The following is a 22,113-nucleotide window of genomic DNA, read 5'->3' on the forward strand; positions in this document are numbered from 1 at the left end:
CTGGAGAGTTGTGGAACTGGAGGAAGTTACAGAGATAGAAAGGGGTGAGGGCATGGAGGAATTTGAAAACAAGGATGAGAGTTTAAAAATCAAAGTATTATGGACCAGGGACCAATATAGGTCAGCAAGCAAAAGGGTGATGGGTGAATGAGTTAGGATATATGGGCTGCAAAGTTTATGTCAAAAGAATGACAACTATGGAACGTTCTCAGATGACTGCTGGCTGCTGTGGAACACCTTGATCTCAGTCAATGCCTTAGAAGGGGAGGAAATTGTAGGGAAAAATAAAAACTAAAGTTTGAAATCATAGCTAAGGTGACACCTTTTGGGAGAAAATAATGATTCATAACTGCCTCTATAAATACAGGCCAAGATGATACCTATTTATAAACCTGCACTGGGTCTGTTGCTGTTAATGATGCACCATCAGATCATATTACAACGTCAAAGGGAAAATTTTTGATATTTATGGCAAGTCATTCATTGAAATAAACATCAACTGCAGAGGAGGCTTCCTTGCAGCAAATATCTTTGGTAATTTAATGTTATTCAGAAACCATGAGTTGAATCATAAGGTCTATAGCACAGAAAAAGGCCCTTCGGCCCATCGAGTCTGCGCTGCTCAAACAAGTACCTAAACTATTCTAATCCCATTTTCCAGCACTAGGCCCATAGCCTTGCATGCCATGGCATCGCAAGTGCATGTCCAAATACTTCTTAAATGTTGTGAGGGTATCTGCTTCTACCACCCTTTCAGGCAGTGCATTCCAGATTCCCACCACCCGCTGGGTGAAAAAATTCTTCCTCACATCTCCTCTAAACCTCCTGCCTCTTACCTTAAATCTATGCCCCCTGCTTATTGATCCCTCCACCAAGCGGAAAAGCTCCTTCCGATCTACCTTATCTTAAAACTCCACATTTAATTTTCCTGGAAATCTTGAGCCCAAATGATTGTTTGGGGAAATGTTTCCCTAAACTGGAGTGGATTGACGAAGGTAAGTAATTCCAAAATTAGAGCCTTAAGGGACTCTTTCTTCTTTTGGTGCATTTAAAATAAGCAGGTTTCGGAGATGTTTAAAGACTGATGTAGGAGAAGCAGCTCACAAAAAATGTAAATGCTCGGCATTGTATTTGTACATCTTATGCATCTCAAGTATTGATGAATTAGTGTTTAGATTTTCTTATGCAATAGTTGTGGCAGGATAGCTATTTTCATCCAATTAAGCTGTACTGAGGATGTTAAATGGTTTGGAAAGAGAATTTAGTGCTGCTCGATATTACCTATTTAATGTGCCATTAGGTGTAGCTATTCTTGCATCAAACATCTCTGTATAGTAAAGGGGTAGAATTGGAATTATTAAGCAACATTAAATTGTGCCTGCTGCTCTTCAGTATAAAGAAAATGCATAAATAGCATGTGAATTCATACCAGATTGAGCAATTGGTTCAACAATAGCTCCTATGATTTTTGTAAGTATTCTGCAAGAATCCACATGTGATGCCATAAAGTATGTTCGTGCCCATGTGAGATTACTTGTCTAATGGTGCATAAAATGTTCTGGTAGCCTGCAATTATTCATTCATTTTGTGGCGGTCCTCTGTGACTTTTATGGAAATCCTCCCCTTTGTGAGCCAACCTCTGCTAAATATTAAATTGTGAGAATGATTTTTTAATTCTTGTGGTTAGAGAGGTCCCAGGACTAATTTAAAATTGATATTTTTTAAAGAAGCGTTTTGATTTTGGGCAGCAAACCGAGGACCGATTCCAGGTAAACCAAGTGAATGGGGTCAGTAGCACTGGAGAAAATAATATTGCAATGTAATGCTGTACATTGAGTGTTTATGTAGATTATTTTTTCTCCCCCGCTCCAAGAGAGAAGGAATTGGATTTGACACCGTTTCTAAACACTTCCTGCCTTGAGCAAACATTATCATGGTATTAAGCATACCGTGATAATGTATATTTTTTGGATACAAGAACTAAAAGAAGAAAATTGTAATGGTGTTGAACTGATAATGTGATGCAGCCATGGATGATTGTAAAGAGGGGTATACGATTCCTAAATTCTGGCCTAACAATTACTGGGAGCTCAATTGATCTGGAGTGCCAGTACACAGCTCAGATTTACAGGAGCCTAAGACAGGATCAAGTGATGTCATGGTACTGAAGACTTGTGCTCTAGAACTAGTTGCACCCCTAGCCAAGCTGTTCCAGTACAGCGACAGTATTGGCATCTACCCAGCATTGTGAAAAATTGCCCAGGTATGTCATATCCACAAAAAGCAGGACAGATCCAACCCAACTATTGCTGCTCTATCGGTCTAATCTCAATCATCTGGAAAATGTCGTCGATAGCGCTATCAAGCGTCACTTACTCAGCAATAACCTGCTCACTGATTCTTAGTTTGAGTTTTGCCAGGGCCACTTGGCTCCTGACCTCATTACAGCCTTGGCCCAAACATGGTAAAAAGAGCTGAACTAAAGAGGTGAGATGGAGTGACTGCCTTTGACAGCAAGGTAGTATTTGACCGCGTATGCCATCAAGGAGCTCTGGCAAAACTGAAATCAATGCGAATCAGGGGAAAACTCTCCACTGGTTGGAGTCACACCAGCACAAAGATGATGATTGTGGTTGCTTGAGGTCAATCATCTCCATCCCAGGATTTTGCTGCTGGAGTTGTTCAGACTAGTGTCCTAGGCCCAACTGTCTTCAGCTGTTTCATTGATGACCTTCCCTCCATCATAAGGTTAGAAGTGGGGATGTTCACAGATGATTGCACAACGTTCAGCACCATTCATAACTCCTCAGATCCTGAAGCAGGTTATGTCTATATACAGCAAGACATGGACATTATTTAGGTTTGGGCTGATAAGTGGCAAGTAGCATTCGCACCACACAAGTGCCAGGCAATGACAATCTCCTACAAGAGAAAATCCAATTCAATAGCATTACCGTCACTGAATCCCCCACTATGAACATCCTGGAGGGATAGTTTTGACTGGAAACTGAACTGGACTAGCCATATAAATACTGTGGCTACAAGAGCAGATCAGAGGCTGGGAATTCTGCAGAGAGTAACTCACCTCCTGACTCCCCAAAGCCTGTCCACAAGTCAGGAGTGTGATGGAATACTCTCAACTTGCCTCAACACCATCCAGGACAAATCAGTGTTCTTGATTGGCACCCCCTCCACCACCTTCAACATTCACTCCCTCCACCACCGACGTATGGCGGCAGCAATGTGTAACATCTACAAAATGCACTGCAGCAACTTAACAAGGCTCCTTCGACAGCATTTTCCAAACCTGCGACTTCTACCATCTAGAAGGACAAGGACAGCAAATGCATGGGAACACCACCACTTGCAAGTGCCCCTCCAAGTCACACGCCAGCCTGATTTGGAATTGAATTGCCATTCCTTCAGTGTTACTGGGTCAAAATCCTGGAACTCCCTTCCTAATAGCACTGTTGTTGATCCTACATTATATGGACTGCAGCGATTCAAGAAGCCAGCTTACCACCACCGCCTTGGGGGCAATTAGGGATGGGCAATAAATGCTGACTTAGCCAGTGACACCCAAATCCCATGAATGAATAAATAAAATCTTATCTGCAAGTGTGCTGCAGTACATTCTGTTTGAGCTTTCAGCGTTGATAGTATACAAAAGCTGTTATAATCTTAATATTTAATGAGTGCTAAAGAATGGCCACCATTTCACATCCCTCCAATACTTGAATGAACAGAATAGGACTTTTTCATTAGCTCTATCACTATTAATTCCTTATGAGGTGAAATGACCCAAGAGTGAGAAACATCTGAGATAACATTGCTGCGCAGTTAACAATGACAATGACATGCACTGGAAATAGTATTCCCTACCCAGAATTTGCTTCCGATCTTTCTCGACACCATGCTGCCAGATCATGTAGCTCAGGCTAGGCGCTATAACTTAACTGGTGCCATATAAGTATCTACCTTTGCTAACTTCTGGCCATGAGTTTAGGATCAATCATTTTGATAAGAGAAGTTCATTAGACTCCTTTAAAACTCCATTAGCAGCACAGCACAGTAGGAAACTGAAGAGCATGGTGCATCACCCTGATTATGTGCCTCTTTCTCTTGGTGTAAGCTGGTATAAATGGTAGGTAAAAAGATACCCCCCCATAATAAAACAAAAATATCAAGGGAAGATTTCAAATATACTTTGGGCCATCAAAAATGACCTTGGTTTCTCATTGTTAGAAACTTCCTGATGAGGCAACAATCGATTAATTAATGTTGGCTTGAAAACTTTGACATCTGTCAGAAGTGGGGATGTTCGCTGATGATTGCAAAATGTACAGTACCATTCACGATGCCTCACATACTGAAGCAGTCCCTGTCCAAATGCAGCAAGACCTTGAACTTACTTGGGGGTTGTGACAAAGTGCAGCAGACAACTGATTTTGGTGCAAGAAAAAAAAAACTGGGTTTATTGAAGTCACAAATGAACTTATAACATTAGGATTACACTGAGATTATACAGACCTACAAAGTACGCTTAGTTAAGAATGGGGAGCACACGGCATAACGAGGGAAAATCACACTAATCCCCTTACCCTTGTCCCACCCCCAAAACCTAACTAAATTGAACTAGGGGAGGCCAGGGATCATGCTCACCAACCAGGGTTCCTTGACAGTTCAGAATCCAGCCAGGTAAGCCAGTTGCAGTTTTGGGGTACGCTCTTTGTGTCCTCTGGGGCCTGCCATCCCCGCATGGTCCTGGTCTGTGGAATCTGCGAAGGTTCTTCAGTTGGGTGGAGGGCGCGGTTGTGGGTGGTCGATCTTCGTGGAGGGCTGCGGTTGCGGCCTTGTCTTCGGTTGAGCCTGCCACCCCGTGCTCCTCGCTGTGATGTTGCTTGCGGGCCTGAAAACCTCCAGATCTCCTCCCTCTGCTTGGCTCAGCTACCTCTCCCTGCTTAAACTCTGCTTCAACTGCTCCAAAACTGCTCACCCGCTTCCCCTTTGTAACTGGTGGCCCAGTTATACTGTTTTTCGAATTTCTTATCCAAATCCAAATCAAGGTTAGTTCTTTGTCTGATTTTGGTGGGCTTCTTCAGGTGATTGTTGTCTCATTGCTTTTAATGGGCTCGCATGATGTTTATTATTGTCTTCCTGCCCCCATAACTAGGCTTGAACTGCAAGCCATTGTATATGTGAAGTATTGATAGGTTCGCATAATTGCATTGATTGCTGCCTTCCTGCCTTAGTAGTTAGTAACGATTATTATTCAAGATTTTGATGGGCTTTAGTTTCGTGTAAGATGAAGTCTGTCTCTGGGTTGATTGTTTTAAAGGGAAGAATGTGTATTTTGTCTCCTCTCGTCTGGTTTCAGGCAACAATCCACACTGCACTCAACAAGCCCGAGGAATGTCCAGTCCCAGGCCTTCATGGGCCTAGCCTCCTGTCTGCAGGGTTCTACAATTAACTCAGCAGTTGGGTCCTCCTGCCATAAAAGTCCAAAAGTCATATCCTTGTTGATGATATGAAAAATGTGGGAACTTTGAGAACCCTTCACAAGTAAATCACCTCCTGACTCCCCAAAGCCTGTCCACCGGCTACAAGGCACAAGTCAGGAGCGCGATGGAATACTCCCCACTTGCCTGGATGAGTGCAGCTCCGAAAACACTGAAGAAGCTGGACACCATCCAGGAGAAAGCAGTCCGTTTGATTGGCACCACATCCTCAAACATTCACTCCCTCCACCACCGACGCACAGTAGCAGCAATGTGTACCATCTACAAGATGCACTACTGGAATTCACCAAGGCTCCTTAGACAGCACCTTCCAAATCCACGACTACTACCACCTAGGACAAGGGCAGCGGATAGATGGGAACACCACTACCTGGAAGACACCCTCCAAGTCACTCACCGTCCTGACTTGGAAATATATCGCCATTCCTTCACTGTTGCTGGGTCAAAATCCTGGAACACTCCCTAACTGCACTGTGGGTGTACCTACACCATATGGACTGCAGCGGTTCAAGAAGGCAGCTCACTACCATCTTCTCAAGGGCAACTAGGGATGGGCAATAAATACTGGCCCAGCCAGCAAAGCCCACATCCTGTGAATGAATATAAAGAAAAATAGGAATTCCTGAATTGAAATCTGCAATGGGTACATAATTTGGTTAGCAGAATTCATATGGTTACAGGCACCCTGTCAGACTAGATAACTCCCATTTCAAGCTACAGGAATAACAACTTCTGAGGAATTGCTATCTGAATTCCATTTTAAAAAATCCAGGCCTTTGTTTCATTTAAATAATAGAGTTTCTTGTGATCAGAAGCAGGGCTGATTCTCTGGTCAGCCGTAGATGAGGACAGAAAGGTCTGTGACCTTTTTTATTCATTCATGGGATGTGGGCATCACTGGCTAGGCCAGCATTTATTACCCATCCCTAATTGCCCTTGAAGGTGGTGGTGAGGTGCAGCCTTGAACCACTGCAGTCCATGTGGTGTAGGTACACCCACAGAGCTGTCAGGGAGGGAATTTCAGGATTTTGAACTCAGTGACAGTGAAGGGACAGTGATATACTTCCAAGTCAGGATGGTGAGAGGCATGATGGGAAACTTGCAGGTGGTAGTGTTCTCATGTTTCTGCTGCCCTTGCCTTTCTAGGTGGGAGTGGTCATGGGTTTGGAAGGTGCTGTCTCAGGAGCCATGGCGAGTTCCTGCAGTGCATCTTGTAGATGGTGCACACTGCTGCCACTGTGTGTTGGTGATGGAGGGAGTGAATGTTTGTGGATGGGGTGCCAATCAAACGGGCTGCTTTGTCCTGGATGGTGTCAAGCTTCTTCAGTGTTACTGGAGCTGCATTCATCCAGGCAAGTGGAGAGTATTCCATTACAATCCTGACTTGTGCCTTGTAGATGGTGGACAAGCTTTGGAGAGTCAAGTGAGTTACTCACCGCCGGATTCCTAGCCTCTGACCTGCTGTTGCAGCCACAGTATTTATATGGCTAGTCCAGTTCAGTTTCTGGTCAATGGTAACCCCCAGGATGTTGATAGTGGAGGATTCAGCAATGGTAATGCCATTGAATGTCAAGGGACGATGTTTAGATTTTGCCTTGTTGAAGATGGCCATTGACTGGTACTTGTGTGGTGCGAATGTTACTTGCCACTTATCAGCTCTACATGTGACTTCAGACCCAGAGCAATGTGGTTGACTCCTAAATGCCCTCAGAAATGGCCTAGCAAGACACTCAGTTCTGTCAAACCGCTACCTGAAATTAATAATTCCCCTAAAAAAAACTTCCTATTTTTCTCTCTCTTCCACCCCCTCAATAATCTGTAGTCCTCAGTAGTAAATTACAAAGCATCTAGTAAATGTTGATCATGAGCTCTTGGATTCTCTTGTATACAGGGAGCAGGGAGGGTATGGCTGAGGTCAAATATGACCGAAGAACAGAGCAAGGCCCTGATGTCAAGGTCTGTTCGATCTGAATGGCAGAGCTTCATTAACATCTTGTAGCTCTGCACCCCGTCTCATAGCTGGCAATTGAACAGTCTGGTCAGCAGACGGGAATAAACACTAGTGGCAGGAGACCATTGCTGGGGACCCTTGGAAACCTAGCCCGATTATCGGAGGGGGCTGTTGGGAGGATCTGAGCAATTGGAAGGGCTGTAGGGGAGGCAGGTAATTGAGACGGGGGGGAGTTCAATAGCTTCCTGAAGAGAGTATTACTATTCCTTCTGGCCTTCAGGGAGTGCTTGGGGAACCTAAAACTCCCACTCTGTTTCACTGTCAAGTTTCCTGACCCCTGGGCAACCCATGCAACAACAGGTAACTTCAAATCAGACCCCCAATTGTAGAAACCCAATTTAGTTACGTTAAGAAGCATTCCACTTCTCCATCTTGTGACATTCAGATGCTCCAATATTTGATACCTGGTTGAGTGCAGCTCCAACAACACTCAAGAAGCTTGTCACCATCCAGGACAAAGCAGTTCGCTTGATTGGCACCCCATCCACAAACATTCACTCCCTCCACCATCGACACACAATGACGGCAGTGTGTACAAGATGCACTGCAGGAACTCACCAAGCCTCCTTAGACAGTGCCTTCCAAACCCACAACCACTACCATCTAGAAGGGCAAGGGCAACAGACATGGGAACACCACCACCTGCAAGTTCCCCTCCAAGCCACTCAACATCCTGACTTGGAAATATACTACTGTTCCTTCACTGTTGCTGGGTCAAAATCCTGGAACTCCCTCCCTAACAGCACTGTGAGTGTACCTACAGCACATGGACTGCAGCAGTTCAAGAAAGCAGCTCACCGCCACCTTCTCAAGGGCAATTAGGGATGGGCAATAAATGCTGGCCTAGCCAACAATGCCCACATCCCATTAATGAATTTTAAAAATTGATGGCAGGTACCCATGCAGGACTTAGGGTCACGTTCCGCACAATTCACCTCCAACACTCTCCCGCCCATCCCAGTTCATATCAAGGCCTTGATGCCTGAAAATCCCTGTCACTTTTCTTCCTGTTTCTGTCCTCAAAAATGATGATGGGGCTATTTAATGATTGTGAAATATAATCAAGAATTTGTATGCATTTTTAATTTGCAATTTATTTCTATTGCACATCTGTCTTGCTCAGTAAGCACTCAGTAGATTCTGCGATGGACTCATGTAGCTCCTGTTCAGTTTATTTTTCAATGTTCAAGGTCTGAATATGTAAGCAGTTTTTTAATGAGAGAAAGGTAGTGATGAATGTTAAACAACAAAGGTGCCTGTAAGAACTTAAATGTACTAGATAGTAGTTTAATATCCACTCTATGCATCTATCTCTATTTCATTTTAAGTCATCCCAAGGAAGAGTGGTTTCATATTGTTGTCTGAGCATGTAGGTAATGGCAATGTGTACAATGCTGGCAGTAAATGGTTTGTAAGCAGATGTAGGCAAGAATATTGCAGCATTAATCATAAATGTTACTGCTGTTAAGCATTTGGAATTTATCCAGATTATTGAAAGGAAAGGGCAGTTTACAGTACATTGAAGCTGTGCAATATAAATGCAGATCGTGCAGTATAGTATGCTACATCATTTCATACTTTTAGAAATCGTATGTAATTAATTTGAACATTCAATAATTTTGGTGAAAATCTATCAGCGTTGTAGTAATTTTATAGTCACTATGCTCGAGAAGTAGCCCGATATTTCAAATGCGTGTCTTTTAATCTCTACCCAAAGAGTCTCAACGAGTAAAGCTATTTAATAAAAACAAAAAACTGCGGATGCTGGAAATCCAAAACAAAAACAGAAATACCTGAAAAAACTCAGTAGGTCTGGCAGCATCGGCGGAGAAGAGCAAAGTTGACGTTTCGAGTCCTCACGACCCTTCAACAGAACTAAGTAGAAATAGGAAAGGGGTGAAATATAAACTCGTTTAAGGCGGGGGGGTGTTGTTGGGACAAGCAAGCAGTGATAGGAGGAGATAACCAAAAGATGTCACAGACAAAAGAACAAGGAGGTGTTGAAGGTGGTGATATTATCTAAAAGAATGTGCTAATTAGGATTGGAGAGCAGGACAAGCAAGGTAGCTCTAGTGGGGGTGGGGTGAAATAAACCATGGGTGGAATACATTTAAAAATAATGGAAATAGGTGGGAAAAGAAAAATCTATATAAATTATTGGAAAAAACAAAAGGGAGGGGGAAGAAATGGAAAGGGGGTGGGGATGAGGGAGGGAGTTTAAGATCTAAAGTTGTTGAATTCAATATTCAGCCTGGAAGGCTGTAAAGTGCCTAGTCGGAAGATGAGGTGCAGTTCCTCCAGTTTGCGTTGGGCTTCACTGGAACAATGCAGCAAGCCAAGGACAGACATGTGGGCAAGAGAACAGGGTGGAGTGTTAAAATGGCAAGCGACAGGGAGGTTTGGATCATTCTTGCGGACAGACCGCAGGTGTTCTGCAAAGCGGTCGCCCAGTTTGCGTTTGGTCTCTCCAATGTAGAGGAGACCGCATTGGGAGCAACGAATGCAGTAGACTAAGTTGGGGGAAATGCAAGTGAAATGCTGCTTCACTCGAAAGGAGTGTTTGGGCCCTTGGACGGTGAGGAGAGAGGAAGTGAAGGGGCAGGTGTTGCATATTTTGCGTTTGCATGGGGAGGTGCCGTAGGTGGGGGTTGAGGAGTAGGGGGTGATGGAGGAGTGGACCAGGGTGTCACGGAGGGAACGATCCCTACGGAATGCTGCCAGGGGGGTGAAGGGACTTTTTCGGCATTCCGTAGGGATCGTTCCCTCCGTGACACCCTGGTCCACTCCTCCATCCCCCCCTACTCCTCAACCCCCACCTACGGCACCTCCCCATGCAAACGCAAAATGTGCAACACCTGCCCCTTCACTTCCTCTCTCCTCACCGTCCAAGGGCCCAAACACTCCTTTCGAGTGAAGCAGCATTTCACTTGCATTTCCCCCAACTTAGTCTACTGCATTCGTTGCTCCCAATGCGGTTTCCTCTACATTGGAGGGACCAAACGCAGACTGGGTGACCGCTTTGCAGAACACCTTCGGTCTGTCCGCAAGCATGACCCAGACCTCCCTGTTGCTTGCCATTTTAACACTCCACCCTGTTCTCTTGCCCACATGTCTGTCCTTGGCTTGCTGCATTGTTCCAGTGAAGCTCAACGCAAACTGGAGGAACAGCACCTCATCTTCCGACTAGGCACTTTACAACCTTCCGGACTGAATATCGAGTTCAACAACTTTAGATCTTGAACTCCATCCCCACCCCCTTTCCATTTCTTCCCCCTCCCTTTTGTTTTTTCCAATAATTTATATAGATTTTTCTTTTCCCACCTATTTCCATTATTTTTAAATGTATTCCACCCATGGTTTATTTCACCCCACCCCCACTAGAGCTACCTTGCTTGTCCTGCTCTCCAATCCTAATTAGCACATTCTTTTAGATAATATCACCACCTTCAACACCTCCTTGTTCTTTTGTCTGTGACATCTTTTGGTTATCTCCTCCTATCACTGCTTGCTTGTCCCAACAACACCCCACCCCTTAAACCAGTTTATATTTCACCCCTTTCTTATTTCTACTTAGTTCTGTTGAAGGGTCATGAGGACTCGAAACGTCAACTTTGCTCTTCGCCGATGCTGCCAGACCTACTGAGTTTTTTCAGGTATTTCTGTTTTTGTGTTGAGTAAAACTATTTCTCTCTTTTTATCAGAACCTTGCATTTTTAAAAAATGGTGATGCTGGTCAGAAAGAAATTAATTTCGGAATGTAATGCAGAATTCAAGGAACAATACTTTTACCAATGCCTTTGTTTAGAACTGACAAATTTTATAAAAAGGCTATTCAACCTTGGGAAAATGTTGGTTCAAAATGTAACTGATGTTAAAAACCTTGGAGCAATTTTTTTTAGTGCTAAATTGTGTAACTGCAAGTTTTTATTTAAGAAACTGAGACTTAATGTATAGGGCTCACCAGCACTCTAAATATGAGGAGTGACAAATGAGCTGTTATGGGAAAGCCCCTTATAACAGTGCATTGATGCAAGCTTGCTTTGTACACTGGATTTTGACATTTCCATTAGCACTGTAAAATGGCTCAAAGTAGTGTTGCCTGTTAATTGTTTGTGTCAGCATATAGAAAACTGCATTTAAATATTTTTACAGCCATATGTATCACTGATTTATTTATTTCTGTTCAATTTCTGCCATTCTTATTAACTGATTTACATTGCAGTGATAATTGGGAATGTCTGTGCAGTATAATAGTTTAGCACACTGCCTTTTCAGCACTCAGTGAGTCTAGGTCTGAACCCAACCTGAACATACTGGGCTGGCAGCCTCCTCCTGTAATGGCAAAAAGATTTTGGTCGCCCTCAACCAGGTTTCTAGTGAGCTCACAAATCAAAATTGACTGAAAATCTGCACGATTCCTCATGCCATAAGGTAGTCAGTATAGAAAATAAAGAAAATTGCATTGGTGCAATTGGGAGATCCACTTCGGAGACTGGGAGAGAATGAACATATCTCTGCACCTGGTCATATTACCCCCCCCCACATAGGAGTGATGCTGATACAAATTGCCTCAAATGTAAAACTGAAAAATTCTTTAAAGAAAACAATGTAAGATATATATATATAACTGTGTTAGTAATTTCTGGTGACTTATTTTGTAAGAAGAGCCATGCCACTGTTTTGCATTCATGTAGGTTTATTTCTTTTTTACACTTCTCTCATTTTCCTGCAGTGCTTGACATGGCCAGACATGTTCCTCTGTATAGAGCTCTACTGGAGTTGCTGCGTGCCATTGCTTCATGCATATCCCTTGTGCCTCTTCTACTGCCTTTGTCTGGTGATAACAGTGAGGAGGATGAGGAGCATTCCGAAACACAGACTTCTGTTGGCACTTTACTAGCAAAAATGAAAACGTGCGTGGATACTTACACCAACAGATTAAGGTACGTTCTAGCAGTTGATGATAACTAGTGCTTTGATGCTCCAAGCTGATCTCATCATTCAGTTATGGGGACCCTAGGGCCATCATTCTTTTCCTGCAGTCCAAAATCCGAGTGGGTAAGATATTAAATGAAAAGCAAAGAGGGGCCCTGTTTAATTTTAAACAAGTTGAAAGAGGAAAAATTGGGTACTTTTATTAAAATTTCCAGAGGGCTAGGCTGAATCCAACTGCCTAATTCAAAATTGTATATTTCAGTTTTCAGCACTATCTGGGAGATTGATTGAATGAAGGTTCCACTATCTGTCATAAAATGGCCTTCATCCTTTGCCTACTCACACTTTTTTCTCAGCCAGTTCAGCTTTGCATAAGCCACCATTTTATTTTATCTTTCAACTTTCTCCTTAAGAATTGGTGCAAATTTGCAGATTGAGGCCTGCATGTACATCAGAAGTGGAGGGGAAGGATCACTTGAGTATCATGGCCTCTATGTACCCATCCTTTGCTGACTGTATCCCCCTGTTTTTCCTCCTCTTAAGTGGCTGACTGTTCATTTGTATGTGGAGGTTGAACAGCATAAAGAATGAAGAACATGTTAAAGCCAAATAATTTTATCGAGTATGGCTTCAGAATGAATGCTGAGATGCCGTATATAGATGAAGCAGGATTAAATTTAACTGTTGGTGCCGTTATTACTTGCACTGCTCCCACCACATCTTGTGTGATTGTTGCATCATTGACTAACAAATGGCCCAGTTATCAGTATTCTACACTGATCAGAGAGGATTTGATTTGTTAACCTGATATGTTATCATGGCTAAACATTGGACTGAAATGAAAATATTTTTGTTTGAAATGCCACAAGATTGATATTATATATGTACTTGTCTTTAATAACAAACAAAATCATCGGAAACCAAAGGACTATTTACTTGGTCTTTTCAGCTGAGGTTGTTTGTATTTTAGTTTGTGTATTAAACGTTTTAGTACTATATGATTGTACAATAAGTTTCTGAGCACAACAACCCTTTCCCTAAATCAGAGGCAAAAAGAAATCACAAATTACATAGCTTCTAACTGACAACAATAAAGCAATTGTAGTTATTTACAAGAAATTCTAATTGAGGAAACTATATTTTTGACATTTCTTTGAAATTGGTTCTATCCCCTAAATTTCTTCCTGTGCATACTCATTACTGCCACCGTCTGCTAAGCATTTGCCCATTCGCTAAGACTGATAGGAGTTGGGGCATTAAAGCCATGGACTTCCTTGTGCTCTTGGTGGTATTGTGTCTGGGTCTTATAGGTGAGGATTGTTTAAAGCTGTCTGATATTTAGGAGCTCTCATCCAAGTGGCTAAACTTGCCTAATGAGAGTAGAAACTTTTGAGCATCAGTGAAAGGTGGGATTTGAACTTCAGCCCTGTGGGAATCCAGCATTCTGCTGTAGCTTCTGGCTTGACCACATCTTGTTTTATTTCTTATTATTTCACTTTATTAATATTGAACTCTTGTTACCCATTATCTACTGGCTGCACTTGACACAAAAATGTAGCTTCTGACTCAGTGATGTAAATGGCAGTGACATCTTGGTGCTTCTAGCAATTTTTCTGTCTGAATCTGTTTAATACAATAAATTATGTATCACTGCAGCCTGGGGTAGATGTTTTGTTTATGAAAGATGATTTTTAAAATAATTCTGAATGACAATCATCTTGTAATGTTCACTTTTATGAATGCTGTTCATAAATTGGCCGTTTTAACTATGGATTAGTCTTGGTCAGCACAGGCATTTTTTTCGTCCAGTATTGTATTTTTCCTTTGAGCTATAAAGCTGTTATCATCTTCTGTCTCTCCCTTGCGTAACAGCACACAAGACAACTTATTTCTTCCACTCGCTGACATGCAGCAGAAAGTACTCATGGATTTTTCTATAACACAGATCTTTTTTTGGACAGGTTGTTAGCCTGACCAGAGATCAAAATGTTATATAAGCAGATTATTGGTTATATAGCAACTAATTGGAAAAAGACACATTTGGTAATGAATCTGCATAATCCAGTTCTATCAGTCTGTAGATATTTTAATAATTTCAGTTCCTATAGCTTCAAATTCTTGTATATAAATATGTCAAGATAAATCATCTAAAATTATTTCCCTACCAACCCCTAGCCACATCTGATCATCTAGTCATAGGAGTGATGGTATAATTATTTTTGCATGAATTTTATATGTTCTTAAAAGTAAGATTCAGTTAGTGATTTCAACATGAAATGTGAAATTTTTTGAGAGTGAGTATTACAGATTACCAACCTCAGAAAGGCACCGTCTGTGGGCAAAATCATGTGTGGTTTTGATGGGAGTAAATAAGAAGAAACCATTTCAAGTGGCAGAAAGATCAGTAACCAAAGTACACTGATTTAAGGTGATTGGCAATGAACCAGAGGTGGCATAAGGGAACTTTTTTTTATGCAGTAAGTTGTGATCTAGAATGCTTTGCCTAAAAGGGTGGTGAAACCATATTCGATAGAGGTAACATTCAAAAGACAACTGGAGAAAAACACAAAGGGAGAAAATATTACAGGACAATTGTTATGGCCACGTGAGGTGGGGTAAAAAAATGAATCTCCTATCCTACCATTCCCAAGTCTGACTGTAACAGGGTTTCTTCTGTGAATTTGTAAGGATGAAGGTATGCACTCACAGTCTATGATTAACCATTTATGTGCTGATTGCGAGGAAACTAGTCTCACAGGCTTTCTTGAGTTTAAAACAAAAGAGGTTAGTTTTTATTGAGTTAAGAACCCACTTAGGTAAAGACATAAAAATATTTAAAAAGATAAACCACATCTGACCTTCGCAACTCTCTCCCTCTCTTTCTTGTGCAGTTACGCATGCGCATACACACATGCATACAGAATTACAAGCTATGCAGTGGGAAGTTACTTTTCAGCCAAATTAAAATTCAATACTAAAAGGTAAAAAAATAGAGAGTTCACTGTTTACGAGTCCTTTGCTGGTATCTGTGGCTGTGGCAGATTTTTCCCCATGGTGGTCTTGAAATTCCAGGAGTTAAAGCCCATGTAAAACTACAATTGCTAGAGACAATTTGTTTTGAAAATGTAATCCATCTTTTCCAAAAGTTGAATGATTATTGCACCTGAGGTTCCTTTCGATTTTCACTATCTCTGTGCTGGATTTTTAAAACTGTCACAGAGCGAGGCGGGCTTAACTCTGGAGAGAAGGGAAGAGGGAGAGTATTACTGCTGCACCGACAGGTTCCCGCAGCCAACTGTTTTAGCAGCCTGCATGTTGTATGAATAGATTTCAAAAATGGTTATCCTAGTCATATGACCTCTCTCCCCATAATGATTTCAGAAGTCTTTGCTTAGCTTATGTCTGGACAGACTGTGGCTATTGTCCCAATGCTCAGGTGATTAGACTCTGTAATGTCCCAACCATTAGATTCTGAATGATTCATTATCGATCTTGAGACAGGAAAAACACCTTTCTATATAGCTATTGTCCTGGTAAACTTTCTGTCTCCACTCGTGAGGCAGCTTTATAGAAGTGCAAATGTGAGGTCCAGTATGGTTTCAGTAAATCTTTTGAAGTCGTTCTTGATATTAGGTGGTGTGAAATTCCTTGAGCATTTTTGAGCATGTCTTAATTGTACTCCACATTGGAACCTTCCAGAAAACTGGCCAACTGGTAATACCAGACATCATGACTTGTGGCAGCCATCTTAAGTCAGTGTCTTTGCTTGTTTTTTTTTAAAAGCCCTTTTTAAACAGTTCAATTTATGTTCGATCAGCTGATGAAATTACAGATTAATATCACTCATGCACAAGTCACATCATTGTGATACCTCTACCTCACAAGGAATGAAATGCGAATTTCAATCAGTATTTCATTACAGACGTCTAAATATTAAGAGAATGAAAAACAACACGTGCGCACTTATTCACACTTTTAATCTAATTGCATGAGTTATGTTCTACTGTGGTTTTGGTACCCAGAGAATCCTAAATTACATTAGACTCTGGATTGCTTTCCCCTTTCAGATGATGGTCACAAACGAAATCTGCTTTCATTTGAACAAATTAGACTTGCATCAGCGGTTTGAATTTGCTTTATTCTTTTGACAGAGAATTTTGTCAGAAACCCTGTGCCTTTTTCCTGCTGAAACTCCAAATTAAGTATCGTCTAAAGGGTTTGGTACTTGTACGTGGCTGTTAGCTCCCAGGTTGCTGGTCGCAGCCAAGCTGCTCTTGGTTATCTGTCGCGGCATTCTGTACCTCCCATTAGCTCTGCCGTAATGCTGCTTATTACAGCGGCTCTTGGTATGCAAATTTTCTTGATTGCTAGCCTGGTCTCATCTGGTCGATTTTAACCCCTTGCTGTCCACCTCTATAATCTCTGAATTTATTAGCTCAAACCCAAACACTTTTAGAAATCTAATTTCTAGGAGGTTAGTGGGCTGTAATTTGATTTTTGCCTCCTATCGGAATTCTGGATTGGTGTTCAGCACTTCACTTTTTGTGAATTTTTCATCAATACTGCTGTCCTGGTTGAGGTTTAAAACTTGGTCTGTTTCGTTTTGCTTACCAGTGGTTAACTCTGCATCGGTTTCACTCATATCCCTCCTTGTGGTTTCCGAGCCTTGTTTGTTTTGGGGTATATTCCCTCCCCTTTCTCCTCTGATTTGGGAATAGGCTTTCCACTAACCTGTTCCACGTCTCCTGGAATGCTCCTGCTGTACTCCCCTGTGCCCTTCAACTGCATGGAGCATTATATTCGTTATTTTTGGGAACTCCCTGGTCCCCATTTAAATCTGCTACGAAGGTGCCTATCAACCAGACCACCGGTTCTCTTCCTGCATCCTTTTTAACCTTTATGGGCCCTTCATGGGCCTTTGTTACTTCTGCTGGCCTGGCTTTGGCTCTTTTAACTTCCTCAGTATCTATCTTAACTCGTTGTATGTGGTGCATAACCTCACAATTGCTCAGTCCCTTTAGAGTTTTGTACCCTCAGGAGAATTTATTGGCTTTTGCCTAATCCTGCAGTGAGCAGTTTTTTTTCCCTCCACCATCTGAAGGAGCAGACTCATGCTGGGGCACAGTTCCAGCAGTTTTAACATCCTTCTGTGCATCAAATGACAATCCTTTGAGTCTCAATGAAGCATAGAGGGGTACATAGAAATACATAAAAGTTACAAGAAACAAGCTATATGACCAACCAGTTTGAATTGGCATTTACTCTCCACTCAAGCAAATAGTTTTAATTGCACTCACTGATTCTGTTCCCATAATCCTTCAACCCCTCTTCCTTTATTTACCTATCCAATCAATCTTGAATGTTCGTGTAATTTCTGACTCGACCACTAACAATGGAAGTGAATTCCAAAGTTTTGCAACTGGCTTAGAGAAGTTTCTCCTGCTAAAGCTAAACCTCATGCATTTAACCTTGTATCTATGGCTCTTTGCTTTTGGTTGCTGAACTGCAGGAAACTGCCTGTTCCTATCTCCCCTAACCCAACCTTTCATAATTTTAAACACCAGTTAAATTGCCTTATATTATGCAATGTTCAAATGAAAAAAGACCCAATTTTTCAAATCTTCCTTATGTGTATTTCCTCATAACAGGCAGCAGTCTAGTTAATCTGTGCGGTAGTGCCCTTCCTAAAGTCTCAATATGCAGGTACAGCAAATATTTAAGAAGGGAAATGGAATGTTGGCCTTTAATGCAAGTAGGATGGAGTATAAAATTAGGGAAGCCTTGCTACAACTGTACAGGGTAATGGTTAGGCCACCTAGAATACTGTGTACAGTTTTAGTCTCCGTACTTAAGGAGAGATTACTTGTACTGGAAGCAATTCAGAGAAGATTCATTAGGTTGATTCCTGGAATGAAGGGGTTATCTTATGAGGAAAGGTTGCACAGGTTGTGCCTATCCTCATTGGAGTTTAGAAGAATGAGTGGTGATCTTATTGAAACATTTAAGATTCAAAGGGGGCTTGACACGGGAGATGCTGAGAGGATGTTTCCCCACCTGGAGGAATCTATAACTAGGGGGGACAGTTTAAAAATGAGGGTGTCCCATTCAAGACAGAGATGAGGAGGAATTTATTTTCTCAGAATTGTTAGTATTTTGAATTCTCTCCCCCAGAGGCTGGATCATTGAATATATTCAAAGCTGAGTCAGATATTTGATCAAGGGAATCTAGGGTTTTAGGGAACAGGCAGGAAAGTGGTGTAAAGGCCACAATCGGATCAGCAGGTTCGTCGGGCTGAATGGGCTACTCCTGCTCCTATTTCTTATGATCTCATTACTCCCATAATGTGAATCCCAGTAATGCACATTGCTCCCCAACTGTCGTCTTAAGTTTTTATACAAACTCTTGTATTCTATACTTCATGATAAAATCAAGAATTCCGTTAGCTTTTTTTTAATAGCCTCAACAACCTGAGGTGTTGGCCTTAATGTGCGGTGAACCTGTACTCCTACATCCCTCTGCTCTTCCACAACATTGAGCCTCCTTCCATTCAGAGTATAATTATGGCTGCATCACCTCACACCTACTGACATTGAAATCCTTCTGCCCCTTGTTAGTCCATTCCTCCAGCTTATCAATAACCCTTTTAGTCTTCTGAAGAATTAACTTTGTCTCCTATTCTGGCACCATCTGCAACTTTTGACACAATTCCCTCTTAAGACCATATCCACGTAATGAAATACACAATGAACAGAAGTGACACCCAGTGAACCCACAGCAGAGATCTTGCTAGTCTCATAATCCTAAATTTTATTTAAAAAAGCATTAGCTGACACTATCTCCTCTATCTTTCTTTAAAAAGAAAACTTCTTCACATCTTGCTCTTTCCTTACAAAATTGATTGCAAAACTGCTGTCAACTCTTACCCTCTGCTTCCTGCCTTCTAACCAATTTGTAATCCAATTTTCTATTCTCCCCCTTGGCAGGTGATTCATCCCTCCTGTCCATTCATGTACACACTTCTGCAGGGCCCACCAAATAACCTTGAACAATAACTGTTTCTCTCAAGCAGTTCCCAGTTTTTTTGTTTTCAACAACAGCTATTGTTATAGACCTCTAGCTGTTTGAGAATTTGTGGGGCTTGCCATTGTAATTTCTACACCATGGGTGGCTGTGTTTCATTAATGGTACATTACCAATTTCAGTGCACCTTATTTACTCTCAAAAGATCATCTCCAAGATGAATAAGAGCACCTCATAGTTTGGAATCAGCAAACAACTGGACAGATTGCATTACTCAAAACGATAGTGGGTTCAGACTGTACTTGACAGCAGAAAGTCTCTGTGCAGAATCCTGTGATAGCAGTTTGGAGTAATCCCTCAGTTAACCCTTCTATTTTTCCTCTGCCAAAGCAAACAGTTTCCATCTCCCAACAGGCTGTCTTTCACCAGAGTCATCAGTAATCAGATTTGCCTGTTTACGTGTTGTCCAGCATGTGAAATGCAGCAGTGCTACCAGCCTCAGTTGATACAACTAGCAAGTGTTGCACATTTAGTCTAACCAAGATTCTTCTGTCTTCCCTAACATTTTACTTGATGGATAATTTGATGCAGTTTGCAGCACTGTACAACTGTACACAACAAATTCTGTTCAAGACACCCTTATCTTGCCAGCATACCTTGCTTCAGATCTCCCCTCTTAACTTTTGGGACTAGTCTTTGAAACTATTTTGTGATGGGCTGAGATCAAAATTCTTATCATGCCTTCTAAACTTCTCAGGAGCCCAAGTAGGTTTATTAAATAATGTATTTTTCATTGTTGGAGAAAGTAATAAGAAGAGTTGTCTTCAGGTTGCAACTCTTACCACCCCGGAGTCCCTGTAGATTAAAACCTTGCAATATTTCTTTGCCCCTAAACGTTTTCTCCATTGGTTTGCGTATGTCAGGAGGCCAGTATTTTGGAATTACTGAAGATCATCAAATAATTGGATTGACTGTTTTCTTGGGGTATTCCTATTACAATTGTGTGTTCTTTCGTCATTCATATTGTGTGGCTCTAGAATAGGAGGAAGAGAGCTTCAGATAGTGGTTCAGGGCAGAAATGTTGACAATTTGCCTTTGTGTGTTGCTTTAACCGGTATCTTGGAACTTTTAGGTCCATGAGTTTTATATCAGTGTTCCCATTAGTTTGCATACATTTCAAACTGTGGGCGCTTCTAATTCCAAACCTCCAGACCCACAAGATGCAAAGACCACTAAAAAGTAAATGAGCAAATCTTCTTGTCTGCATATGAACTGGTTAATTTCATTGTGGCAATGGCAGCCAATTGTGCCTGTCTCAGAAAGAGTGAATGCAGACATTGTCTGAATGTTTCTCCTAACTATCATGAGCTTTGTAAATATTACTATTTGCAATTTATCCTCTCCATAATATGTGAATATTATTCTTGAGGTCAAAATCTTGATATCTGCACCTCAGGATTGTAACCTTTTGTTGGATTCTGATTCTGCCTTATAAAAAACCTGATTTCCTTTGCTTCACCATTGGTGGCCATGCAATTGCCTAGGCCCTAAGCTCTAGAATTCTCTCCTTAAGCCTCTGTCTTTCTACCCCTCTCTCCTTTTAATACTCCTTAAAACCTACCTCTTTGACTAAGCTTTTGACCACATGCCCCAGTATCTCATGATTGAGTTTCAAATTGTGTTTGACAAGTGCTCCTGCGAAACAACTTACATAAGAATATATGAATCAGGCGCAGCAAGTAGGCCATTCAGCCCCTTGAGCCTGTTCCGCCATTCAATAAGATCATGGCTGATCTGATTGTAACTCCACATTGCTGCCTACCCTGATAACCTTTCACCCACATGCTTATCAAGAACCTATCTACCTCTGCCTTAAAAATATTCAAAGACTCTGCTTTCACCGCCTTTTGAGGAAGAGAATTCCAAAAACACAGGACCCCCTGAGAGAAAAAAATTCTCCCCATCTTTGTCTTAAATGAGCGACCCCTTATTTTTAAACAGTGACTCCTCATTCTAGATTTTCCCACAAGAGGAAACATCCTCTCTACATCGACCCTGTCAAGATCCCTCAGGATCTTATATTTTTCAATCAAGTCGTCTCTTACTCTTCTAACGGATACAAGCCTGTTCAACCTTTCCTCATAAGACAACCTGCCCATTCCAGGTATTAGTCTAGTAAGTCTTCTCTGAACGGCTTCCAACGCATCTACATCCTTCCTTTAAATAAGGAGACCAATACTGTACACACTACTCCAGATGTAGTCTGTATAACTGAAGCATAACCTCCCTACTTTTGTATTCAATTCCCCTCGCAATAAATGATGACATGCTATTAGCTTTCCTAATTACTTGCTGTACCTGCATTTTTTGTGATTCATGCACTAGGACACCCAGATCCATCTGCACATCAGAGCTGTAGTGTCTCACCATTTAGATAATATTTTTTTACTTCTTCCTGCTAAAATGGACAATTTCATACTCCATTTGCCACATCTTTGCCCACTCACTTAACCGATCTATATCCCTTTGTAGCCTCCTCATGCCCTCTTCACAACTTACTTTCCTGCCTATGTTTGTGTGATTAGCAAATTTAGCAACCATACCTTTGGTCCCTTCATCCAGGTCAT

At 41.7% G+C, this 22,113-nt stretch overlaps 1 protein-coding gene across 4 annotated transcripts in view; it reads left to right on the forward strand.

The window, feature by feature from the left end:
• The window catches only part of birc6 (baculoviral IAP repeat containing 6), a 242,055-nt gene that overhangs the window by 186,783 nt on the left and 33,159 nt on the right, over nt 1-22,113 (forward strand). For all 4 annotated transcript variants that reach the window (XM_078557316.1, XM_078557318.1, XM_078557319.1 and 1 more), the window contains one exon: nt 12,263-12,473. In XM_078557316.1, the coding sequence (XP_078413442.1) occupies nt 12,263-12,473 (211 nt within the window). The remainder of the gene's footprint in view (nt 1-12,262; nt 12,474-22,113) is intronic.

This window comes from Cetorhinus maximus, chromosome 14 (genome assembly GCF_964194155.1).
Source record: "Cetorhinus maximus chromosome 14, sCetMax3.hap1.1, whole genome shotgun sequence".
In the NCBI taxonomy this organism is placed as follows: Eukaryota; Metazoa; Chordata; class Chondrichthyes; order Lamniformes; family Cetorhinidae; genus Cetorhinus; species Cetorhinus maximus.